Source organism: Balaenoptera musculus, chromosome 5 (genome assembly GCF_009873245.2).
Source record: "Balaenoptera musculus isolate JJ_BM4_2016_0621 chromosome 5, mBalMus1.pri.v3, whole genome shotgun sequence".
NCBI classification, from domain to species: Eukaryota; Metazoa; Chordata; class Mammalia; order Artiodactyla; family Balaenopteridae; genus Balaenoptera; species Balaenoptera musculus.
This window is the reverse complement of record NC_045789.1, coordinates 44,853,926-44,866,570: the sequence shown is the minus strand read 5'-3', so window position 1 is coordinate 44,866,570 and position 12,645 is coordinate 44,853,926. Positions and strand designations below refer to the sequence as shown.

The 12,645-nt window shown below is 39.3% G+C and overlaps 1 protein-coding gene across 1 annotated transcript in view; it reads right to left on the bottom strand.

Moving 5' to 3' along the window:
- The window catches only part of ANTXR2 (ANTXR cell adhesion molecule 2), a 161,951-nt gene that overhangs the window by 86,824 nt on the left and 62,482 nt on the right, over positions 1–12,645 (bottom strand). The window contains exon 12 of the mRNA XM_036853450.1: positions 2,967–3,062. Within this exon, the coding sequence (XP_036709345.1) occupies positions 2,967–3,062 (96 nt within the window). The remainder of the gene's footprint in view (positions 1–2,966; positions 3,063–12,645) is intronic.

Below are 12,645 nucleotides of genomic sequence, written 5' to 3'. Positions count from 1 at the left end.
CAAGAGGCTTGTGCAAGCTTCCTGATGGGAAGGACTGGTTGTGGGTAGAGCTGGGTGTTGTTCTGGTGGGTAGAGCTCAGTAAAACTTTAATCTGCTTGTCTGCTGATGGGTGGGGCTGAGTTCCCTCCCTGTTGGTTGTTTGGCCTTAGATGAGCCAGCACTGGAGCCTACAGACCCTTTGGTGGGGCTAAAGGTGGACTCTGGGAGGGCTCACACTAAGGATTATTTCTCAGAACTTCTGTTGCCAGTGTCCTTGTACCCGCTGTGAGACACAGCCACCCCCGCCTCTGCAGGAGCCCTCCAATACTGGTAGGTAGGTCTGGTTCAGTCTCCAATGGGGTCACTGCTCCTCCCCCTGGGTCCTGATGAACACACTACTTTGTGTGTGCCCTCCAAGAGTGGAGTCTCTGTTTCCCCGAGACCCGTCAAAGTCTTGCAATCAAATCCTGCTAGCCTTCAAAGTCTGATTCTCTGGGAATTCCTCCTACCATCACCAGACCCCCAGGTTGGGAAGCCTGACGTGGGGCTCAGAACCTTCACTCCAGTGGGTGGACTTCTGTGGTATAAGTGTTTGCCAGTCTGTGAGTCACCCACCCAGCAGTTATGGGATTTGATTTTGTTTTGATTGCGACCCTCCTACCGTCTCATTGTGGCGTCTCCTTTGTCTTTGGATGTGGGTTATCTTTTTTGGTGAGTTCCAGTGTCTTCCTGTTGATGACTGTTCAGCAGTGAGTTGTGATCCCAGTGATCTCGCAAGAGGGAGTGAGCGCATGTCCTTCTACTCCGTCATCTTGAACCAATCTCTCTCTCTCCCTGCTTTTAAACCTACTTTAGGAAGCATATGCTCTGATTCATTTATTCCTAGGTCTAAATACAAGCTCATACTCAGGGCTAGCTGCTCTACAGTCTATATTTCTAAATGTAAAATAAAGATGGTTCTCTCTATGAAGTAAGTTGCAGAAATTAGTAAGCATTCATGATGCTTCTGCGAATAGGAAGCCCTCCTGACATCGTAAAAACACGCCTTAATGGTGTCCCTCTGTGCCTTGCCTAAAGAAATATACTGCATGATGTCCAATCTGCAGAGACCCAGGGATGGAACGGATCTATTCTCACCACCTGATGATTGAATCCTCTCTATAATACCCCATGTGATGGTGGAGACTTCATTTGAGTACATCTAGCAACCTCCCAAAGAAGCCCATTTCAGTCTTCACAAGCATCCTTTTAAAATACCACTTTGACGCTTTTGAGCCCTCTGGTCAATATTATATGAAATTGCAAAGTAATGAAATAAGGAAATCCACCATTGTGAAGTTTAAATTAAAAAAACAAGGAGCACACATCACATTAAGGCACCTTTTTGCTTTTTAATTTGAGACTCAAGAGTGCTAGCTAGCCTAAAATCACCATTTCTAAGATAATCAAGATTACTACAGGAAACCGTTTGAGCATAAATTGCTATGGCAGGAAACTGATTAGTTCAGCAAAGAGACAGGATGCTTCTTGTCTCTACTGTTGTCTAAGTTAATTCTGTGCTTCCTCCATGGGCCAACTGCTCTGAGACAAAAGATTGTAAAGTTGTCTCATGAAAGCAGACTGAAGTACAATGAATAATAAACGCAGGAGTAATACAAAGCACTGCCTGAAGTTGCAAGGAAGCGGAAATCAGTCAGCAGCGGGAAGGGAAAAAAAGTCAGTCTAGTAATATTATGTAAAACACTACTCTGATCTACAGAATATAAAGTTCTATATAATGTGCTGATAAGGAAAGGAATATTATCAAAATAGGTAGTAGCATGCTTTGAAGGAGCGCTTCTTCAGAATAACCTTTTCTACGAAGGCTGAACAATCCAAGTTGTATTGCTTGAAATGTGCTGATGTTTTTACTCAACGTTCCACCCTGTGGCAGGAAAAATAATGGCTCTATAAAAATGTCCCCATCCTAATTCCCTGGAATTGTGAATAAATTGCCTTCCAGGGCCAAAGAGACTTTGCAGATGTGATTAAGGTTAAGGACCTTGAGATAGGAGATCATCCTGGATTATCCAGGTGGGTCAAACCTAATCACATGGTTCCTTAACACTGGAGGTCCTTTCCCAGCTGGGTTCAGAGTCAGAGGTACATGTGACTACAGAATAATGGTGACAAAGATGCAATGTGGCTGGCTCTAAAGGTGGAGGAAGGGGCTCACGAGGCAAGGAATGGAGGTGGCTTCTAGAAGCTGGAAAACGCAAGGGAGCAGATTCTGTTCTAGAGCATTAAGAGAGGAATGTATCACTGCCGATACCTTTTAAACTAGTCTAGCCCAGTGAAACCCATGTTGGATCTGTGATTACATAACTTAGATAATAAATTTGTGTTGCTTTAAGCCACCAAATGTGTAGCAATTTGTTACAGTAGCACTAGAAAGCTTATTACCCATATTCTTTCAGAGGTTTGACTCAAACATGAAAGATGACACAACCTGAAATCAACTGTCGTAACTTCAAAAGTGACTGTTTAACAGATACCCTAACATTTGCACATGACTTATTTCTAAAATGTTTTTCTAAGAGGCAAACAGAGAAGGTCCTGAAATAGTAGATCTTTCAAAGATGTAATGAAACATTCAATAAGCACTGAAAAAAAAAAACTGACCTCTCTCAATGAATCCAGCAGAACATATCATTCAATTTTCTTGAAATTCTTCTGTACTTGCATGGAAAACCCTTTATCCCTACAACCTGTCCTACCTTCTTTTCTCCTTCTTCCCCCAAATCTGATTTTGAAGCCTTTTTTTGATGAAGTTTTATAATGAACATTTATTGGCATGCATGAGCACAATTTATTATAATGACAAAAACTATTAAAATTCAATTTGCTAATTGAAACTTTGCTGTTATTGAATATTGATTCATATTTCAGCCTTACTTTACACCTTGATGTTTAAAAAAGAGTAGGATTGCAAATCCTTCTTACTCACCACTTTGCAGCAAAGGGGCCAAAACCACCACATCAAACCGATGCCCAAGAGTAGCAGTAACACCAAAATAGCAATGATGGCTGCAATCCCACTAGACTAGAGGAAGCACAAAACAAAAACAAGGATGTCAGCAAAGTTTAGGGTCAAATCCCAAACACATATTTTTTAAGGAAACATCAGAAAAAATTACAGAATGCATCATAATCTTAAACCAGATTTCTCTTATATTCCTTTAAATTCTTTAAATTCTATAAATTACCTTATACCCTATTTATATTCTACTTTATTACATTTATATAATATATTAAGTATATTATAATCTATTTGTATTAAATTTCCTTATATTTCATGTATATTAAGACAGGCAGTAATTAGTATAAAAATCTTCCAAACTGTTTGAAATTATGCCTTAAAGAAAAATACGAAAAATCACAATTTGGGTTTGTACGAATGGTCTGTATGGTCCCTACATTTTGTCTCTGGGAAAGGATTATTCTGGTTATAAGCATGATTACCTCTAGGCAGAATTTATGCAGAATTTTCCCAGACTTTTTGATAATGGAACATTATTTACTTTACATATGTAAATAGTAGGACAAGATGATTATCAAAAATCACTAATCAGGTGGCAAACCAACAACAATGGTTCTTGTATGCATCAGAAAAGAATGCAGCCTCATGCATTCATATATCAGAAGATGTCTCAGGGCAGCTCAAGCACTACCCACACAAGAACCACACTGGTGTTTTTTCACTTTCTAATGACGATCTCCTCCAGGCCTAACACCCCTGCTCTGGGCTCTGCCTCTGACCCCCTTCTTCTACCAAATACCTACGCATCCAATAGGGCTTAGCTTAAGCCACTTCCTCAGGAAGACTTCCTTGTACCTTCTGCCTAGAAAATGCCTCTCCTTACTGTACAAGGCATAGTTCTCTGTACTTTAATCTTAGCATTTATCACAATATATTTATTCATTTATTTGCTTATTTATTTATGATGAACTACAATTTTTTATTTAATTTGTCTTTTCTATATTCACTGTGAGCTCTAGGAAGGCAACGCCTATGCCCAACCTACTTACTAATGTGCACTCCATGTCTGGCACTTAAAACTATTTACTAAGAGAATGAACTCCAAATAAATAAGACTGAAAAAGCCACAAAAACAAAGAAGAGTGTTTGCTGAATTTTTAGTGCAGAGATAAAGTTTCCAAGAGAACGAGTTGTCTCTTCCAAACCACTGCTCTCCGGGATCCCCAGTAATCATGTTTGGTTTGTGGGTTTATTTTTGAGGGGGGAGGGGAAGATTTCAAGGAAGGAAAAAAAAAACTGTAAATAAATCAATACACTGTCTGGGTGGAAATTTGGGCCTTTATAAGGCAGCTTTTCAGGGATACATTTCCTATCATTCAAAACAAATAAGTAGTACAAGCCCAGAAGTCAAGGCAAGAGCCACATTTAGCCCAAGAGCTGACAGAGAGAAAGGCTGGGTGGGAAGAACCTATCAGTTTCCATCTTAGAATAGCATTGTCTTAAAAATATTAGTCTGGAGGTCTAATTTTAAGCAAGTTGTTTAATTTCTCAGGGACTCCATTTTCTAATCTACAAAATAAGAAAGTCAGTTGTTCCCAAAGCATGCTTTGCCACAAAGCATCTCTGTGGCAAAGCTATAACCAGGCTATCTCTCTTAGAAAAGCACTGCACACATTAGCATATTTTTAAAGCCCTGAATGGCTTTGTAGTAAAAAAAAACAGTCCAACTTATATCAACACTGATCAATTTTTTTTTCTCATAACATTATCAATATCCTACAGAACTCGGATTTCCTAGAATCCATTTTGGGAAATGTTAGGATTGATCAAAGCTAAGAGACTTTCAGATGTTGAAGCAACAATGGTGGTAGCATTTAATTAGAACATTTTATAATGGAATTTGAATTGTACTACATAATAACCTATGCATAAAGAGATAATGATCTTTATGTAAACAGTTATTTGTAAATAACTGAAAAGAGAAGAGAAGGTACTTTTCAAAAGTATTACTTTAGGGAGTTCTAGCAAAATATACTTGGTATAGCTAATCACAAAAATCTTGAAATGTGTGTCACAGTTTCCCTATATCATCTGTTAGTATCACAATGGAAGAAAAAGAAAAAGAGATTACCATATAGTGACTTGGAAACTATCATCTCAAAACAGATCAATTTTCAAAGATGTTGATTACTAACAGCACTTCAGTTTTAATAAATCCATTAAAAAATAACTTTAAAAATAATTCTCAAAGCAGCATAAACCATAAAACATATATTAATTTCAGAATTTTTTTTAGGAAAAGATTAAGAATCAAGTATACATGAACAATTAAAGCTATCCTTTAATTTCTAATTTTGCATCTGGATGCAAGAGGGAATAACCATACAAGCTATTTAGGTAACTAATGTTAGGTTTCAAATGAACCAAAACAGACACCACCAAAATATCACCTAGAATCCTTGAGTATGTCATTTAATTTATTTTTCAGAAGACAACAAAAATAACTACAGAAACTTCACACACAGACACATAGACACACAATCTTCATAAAGCTCTAATATTTACTATTAGACCATTCTTAAGGCACTTGAAGATGTTACCACATATTTACCATAAAAAATTAATTTAAAATTTAAGAAATGAGAAGACATGCAGTCATCTTGCAACTTCTTGATGTACAGTTTGGTAGAATGAAAGTGTAAGCTCAACATGTGGTCACTGATGTAACCTAAACGTCTAAATCAGTGTCTTGCACACAGAAAGTTCTGTGTGTGTGTGTCTGTGTGTGTGTGTGTGTGTGTCTGTGTGTGTCAGAGAGAGAGAGAGAGAGGAGATAAATACTTTACAGGAAATTTCCTGGCAAATATCTAAGTTCTCTGTCCTCAAAACCAAAGAAAATAATTCAGAGCACACATCAGGATACCTATGAAAACACTCAAAGTGCAACTTTCTACACAGAATTCTAAACGTTCATGAACAAATCATACAATTCTCCATAGGCTTGATTATACTAAGCTCTGAAATCTAGACAAACAAGAATATAATGGGAAAAGAATGTCAAAGAAATACATAGAAAACTATGATATCCTATGGGAGAAATGTTGTCAAATGTATAAGTTCATGATTCCACCTTCAAATATAAGGTCTTACATAAGATAGCCCCGATCTGTGACTGTTCATGTATGGAATGAATGCAGCCTTCCCCACCAGACCTTTCCCACATGAGGATCGAGCCATGGCATCCATGGAAATGCTCACCATGTGGCTGTGCACACCACTTCCAAAAGGGTTGTATGAACATTTGTTTTTCCCTTTTCTTAGAATTCAAATCCTATGTTCAGAAATAAGGACGTGAAACTGGAGGGTGTGAATATGCTAAAAGTTTAGTGGTTAGTTTTTTCTTTCTACAAATGTGTCATGAGCAGGAAATTCGGAAAATCATACTGACAGAATATAAAGTAGATGGGCTGGCCATGATAGGCAGTCAAAATTCTTGAATTTTCTTTCAAAAATGCCCCTGTTAGGAACACTGACAAAACATTATGCACATCCAGATGCAAATATACATTTAGTATAATAATATTATCATCTCAACTGATTCTGAAAATTAGTCTACAAGAAAACTGACTATGAAAATACACACTTTCTGAAGACCTACAGACTTAATCTTTATCACATTTAAGAGACGCGTGATGGAAAACAGGTCACAGTAAGCGAAGAATTTAATGCAACCCGAACTTGCCATAAACACAGCCCTGGATGCCCCAGTCCCAGACATTAGCTCAGTTCACTGCATACAAATTCAGGCTTTCCCAGTTCCTTTGTTTTGATTTGCCAGAGCCATTATCAGAGCATGAAAGACTTCAGCCATGAAAGGGAAATAATTTCATTGCTCACATAACTTTATAAACAAATTAAGAAAAGGTCAAACACATAGATTTCAGTCCTATGAGCAGATACTATGCTGCAAACTGCAGAGTCAGAGGAAACTAGATCTGGTTACGCAGAGTTATGTATCATAGGTGGAAACTAAAAGCCTCTCACCTCTGTTTAGGTGGGCTGCTCTTTAAACACTAGGCAGTTAAAAAGCTGCCAAAGCTATAATGTTGCACAAGTCTTCATGAAGCCCACAGGTTAGTTGGAGGGACAACCCTTGAACACACAATCATAAATGTGAGAAGTACGGAAGGAGAGTACAACAGAAACAGGGCAAAGCAGGGACTAGCCTGGTCTGGGGTTCTGAGAGGACCTCCCGAGGAAGTTCAAGAAAGCCCAGGAAGGGAGTGGAGGTCAAGAACAAGAAAAGACAGCTTTGTCTGAAAAATAGAATTGAGAGGACTTGGTAGTACCTGAAGCAGCTGAAGAAAATAATGAAACACAAATTTCTGGAAAGCAATAATCCTCTTTATTACAGAGAGAATTGGCCACTTGTTGGGTTAATATCCATTTGTTAGATGACCTTCCAATCGGCCATTTGTTGGATCAATTCTTCCTAGCTATAGTTCTGAACAAGTAGCATTTTCAGATGTCTACAAAGACAAATTAGCTGAGGAGTCCAGTTGGAGATTAGTACCCAGATGTTGGTCAAGGCTTTGAAGCCAAAACTCTTTTAAGGGTTAAGTTGGGGACACACCAGAACCTTGAGCTTGATTTCAGGGTAAAAGGAATATATTTTCTAGTCATCCTGGACACATTCAGTCTTTGAACTTCATCTGCATCTAATTTCCTTTTCTTCATTAAAAGGAAGTTATAATGTACAATGAAAAACTTCACTCCGCCAAATAGAACTGAAATTCTAGCTAACAAAATGACAGACGTATAAAAACAAATCAGAGTCACTACTGTACTTGCAAAATAACTACGGGAAAAGAGGAATCACTCAAAAATTTCAAAAGTGCGTGAATAGCCTGTTGCAATCTATCTAGAAAATAATTAATCACAGCAACCACATTAGAATAAAACAGACACAGAAAAGGGGAACTAAATCTTCACAATTTTGCTTCCATGAATTTAGAGCTAGGGGAAGAAAAAATAGTCATAAAATAGGTGATGATTTCATTTACTAGATTCTTTTGAAATATTCCATATCAGGAACTAGCAAACTATGGCCTAAAGGCCAAATCAGCTCATCTGTTTCATAAGATGCCTGGCAAGCTACAAAACATTTTTTACATTATTACATAGCTGAAAAAAATTTAAAGAAAAATATATTATCAATACATGAAATTCAAATTCTAGTGTACATAGTATATTGAACATAGCCATGCCCGTTTATTTATATGTCTATGGCCGCCTTTGTGTTACAATGGCAGAGTTGAGTAGTGTAACTGTGTAGCCCCTAAAGCCTAAAATAATTACTATCTGACCCTTTACAGAAAAAATTTGCCAACCTCTGTCTTATATAAATCAAATTAGGACCTGGTAACGAATGGCAGATTGCGCAAGTATTCAGGCCAGGGGAAGACAAACTTGGGTTCAATTCTCAATTCTAGCATTTACTCGACTATGAAACTGAGCAAGCAGTTTAACCCCAGGGCCTCCAGGCTCCAAGTCTCCCCTTTCTCGGGGGCAGTGAAAGCTGAAATCAGCCAATATTCTGCTCATCAAGCTGTGTAGCATGCTGAGGGTTGGATCCACCTACTAGCAGAAGCATCTTCTAATGTGTTTGCATCAATGTGCACTAAAGATTAGAGGTGGCTCTCTGTACCTCAGTTTTCTCATCTGTAAAATTAAGGTAATAGTAATAGCCTCCTCTTGAGTGGTGAGAATTAAATGAAATCATGAAGTGCTGAGCACATGTGTAGGGCTTAGCACAGTGTCTGGCACTTAATTAGTGCTCAGAAAATTTGTTCTTAGTATTATTATTCTAAAAGAATCAGAAGAGCAGTGGCCCAAGGGGGGAAAAAAGACATCTTTCACTGAATTGTTTAAAGCGGAGACACATTTAGATCTTCTGAGACAGACGAAAAGCATGGACTGCCTAAGTCTAAACCCTCCTCAGATTCTAGTGTTAAATCTTTTAAGTCCAAACCTTAGTTTCCCCACTTTTAAACTGAATATACAGGTACTGTCACTCATTCCTTTAACAAATAATTTTGGAGCACCTGCCTCGTGTAAGGAACAGGCACTGAGAGGGAGACAATGAGCAAGGCACAGACTGCAGAGAGAGGCCGAGAAGTAAACAGGAAATTACAACCCAGTGACATAAGTGCCTTAATAAGACCGAGCCCGGATGCTCTTGGAAAACAGAGGAGATTCTTTATTTGTGAGATTTCCACAAGGATTAATCAATTGCTAAATAATGGTGTTTTATTTTGTTTGGCTTTTCGAATGCCTGTGAAGAGCCGAAAGCATCATCCAAGAATGAGTAAGATTACTAACTTCATCTCTCCTAATTATCACATCCGAATATGCCTGAAAGGCTAGGTATCACGTAAATACAAGGCCGGTATTTATCATAATATTACCCACAGTCTTCTTCTATTCTGAATAGAGATGTAATGCACACATCTGCAGGTACTTTCTCATCAGCTCCATTCTCACTTTCTACATCTATAAAACGGTGATATTACTACCACACACCAGACATATTTGCATTTAAATCAAAATAATGGTTAAATCTAATGAGAAAAAAAGAATTATCCCATGGTTATGTAAGTCAAATAATTATGCTGTACACCTTAAACTTATACAGTGCTGTATGTCAATTATATCTCAATAAAACTGGAAGGAAAAAAAACTCTCTAGCCCTTTGTCTCAGCAGAGTTGAGTTCAATCTCTCATGAGCGTGGAAGATTTTCTTCCCTTCATTCATTTTAACACTGTGTACTGAAGTTTAGGAACCACAGACCTGTAGGATGAACTGTAAGCTTTTTTTTTTTTTTTTTTTTTTTAGGCCATGGATAATCTAATCTAAATTTTCTCTTTCCAAGCTTTCCTTCCACTATTTTTATCACAACCAAATATATCTACTTTCAATTTTTTTTCATTAATTTTTTATTAAAATATAATTGCTTTACAATATTCTGTTCGTTTCAGGTGTACAGTACAGCGATTCAGTATTTTTGCAGATTATATTCCTTTAAAGGTTTTATAAGATAACGGGTATAGCTCCCTGTGCTATACAGTAAATACTTGTTGCTTATCTATTCAGTATATAGTGGTTTATATCTGTTAATCCTCTATCCCTAATTTGTCCCTCCTCCCTTCAATTTCTGTTTGCTATTTATCTGTAAAATGCTCCCCCCTCCTCTCCCTTTGCCTAAGACCTGCTCTCCTTTCAAGACCCAGTTTATCTCGGTTCCTCCATAAATACAAAACATTTCTCTGGCTTTCTTTCCCTTCTTGCTCTACCTACTAAAAGCTCCTTTTTTTTTTATTAAAAATCATGTGGAATTTGGTTGACTCTTTCATTCCATACAACAGCTCCCAAATGTGCACCTCCAATCCAGACCTCTTTCTAGAACTTCAGACTTGTGTATTCAACAGCCTTTCTGACACTCCCACTGAGATGAAAAATGGACGTCTTTCACTCAACATTTCCAAAACAGACCTCCTCAACTTTTTCAAAAAACGGCTCTACCTGATGACAACTCATCTTTCTAGTTGCTCAGATGTAAAAGCCTGGAACTGTCCTTATTGTCTTTCTGTCACACCCATATCTAATCTGTCTAGGTATCCGGTAGACTCCACCTTTAAAATATATTCAAATCTAACCACTTCCCACCATCTCCCTTGCTATCTCCCTAGTGGAGCCACCATCCCCTCTCCTAGATTACTGAACTAGCCAAAGAATTGGTCTCCAGGTCTCCACATTGGCCCCTACCTGCAAAGTCTATTTTTGCACAGCAGCCAGAATGATCCTTTTAAAACACAGTCATAGCATGTCATCTTCCAGTGGCTCCTGTTTCACTTAAACTCAGAATCTTACACTGACTTAACAAAACTCTCCATGATCTCTCCTCTCCCTCCACTCTCTCCTACTCATCTCAGGCCTCCTCCTCCCCCAGCTACCTCCACTCTGCACACTGGCTGCCTTTCTCCTCTTCAAACCAGTCACATACAGTCCCATCTTAGGCTCTGCTCGAGCTGCTCCCTCCGCAAGAACACTCTTCCCTTGCACGGTCGTCAGGGCTCACTCCCTCACCTTCCTCAAGGCTTTGCTTAAATCTCTTCTCAAGGGAAAGTATTCAGATGCCTTATTTAATATAACAACGTGACCCCAAACTTTCTCTCCATCTCTGACACAACTGATGTTCCTTTTTCTGAAATCACCTTACTCTTAAAACCACCTCGAGTCATGTTACACTCCCCTTAGAACTAGCAAGACCTAGAAAGACTTCCTCTTTCCAGGAAGCAAACAACCTGTACATTACAAATGAGTCATTTGGCTTCAGCATCCCTGCACACAGAAACTGTGCATGGTTACAGGATGCAGACAAAGATTTGTTTTCCTGCTTCTGTGGAAGAGAGGTGAAAAAAGACGGCTGGAGGTACAGAAAAGGAAGGAGGATGGAGAAAGAATGCCATTTCAGTGAGCAAAACACTGAGATACCATATACCACAAACGTCTGTAATCTCAACCACATCCTGAGGGACCAGGAAACCTACACATTACAACATCCACAAAACCTATAAATTGCAACATGAATTGAAGATAAAAAGGGGAAAAAAACAACTAGCTATTTTCAAAATAAAAACAGGTGTTGTTAAAGAGTTATCCAGGGAATTCAATTCAATGACCCAAGAGTCCATATGGATGCTTGTTTTCCCTGCAATGTTTTCTTACAACAAGAAACAAACTATCTCTCTACAGATAATATTGAGTTGCTTTGTTTTGTTTGCTGGAGGAAGGATGTCTCTCAAATTAAAAGATCAAAATATAAAACCATAAAATCATGAGATGGAGGCGGCGCCTTCAAGATGGTAGAGAGTAAGACGTGGAGATCGCATTCCTTCCCACAAATACATCAGAAATACATCTACATGTGGAACAACTCCTACAGAACACCTACTGAACACTGGCAGAAGACTTCAGACCTCCCAAAAGGCAAGAAACTCCCCGTGTACCTGGGTAGGGCAAAAGAAAAAAGGAAAAACAGAGAAAAAGAAAAAGGATGGGACCTGCCCTTCTGAGAGGGAGCTGTGAAGGAGGAAAAGTTTCCACACACTAGGAAGCCCCTTCACTGGCAGAGACAGGGGGTGGCAAGGGGGAAGCTTTGTAGCCACGGAGGAGAGTGCAGCAAAAGGGGTGCAGAGGGCAAAGCAGAGACATTCCTGCACAGAGGATCGGTGCTGACCAGCACTCACCAGCCCGAGAGGTTTGTCTGCTCACCCGCCAGGATGGGTGGGGGCTGGGAGCTGAGGCTCGGGCTTCGGAGGTCAGATCCCAGGGAGAGGACTGGGGTTGGCTGCGTGAACACAGCCTGAAGGGGGCTAGTGCGCCACAGCTAGCCACGACGGAGTCCAGAAAAAAATCTGGACCTGCCTAAGAGGCAAGAGACCATTGTTTCGGGGTGCGCGAGGAGAGGGGATTCAGAGCGCCAGCTAAACAAGCTCCAGAGAAGGGCACGAGCCGTGGCTATCAGCATGGATGCCAGAGACGGGCATGAGACGCTAAGGCTGCTGCTGTGCCACCAAGAAGCCT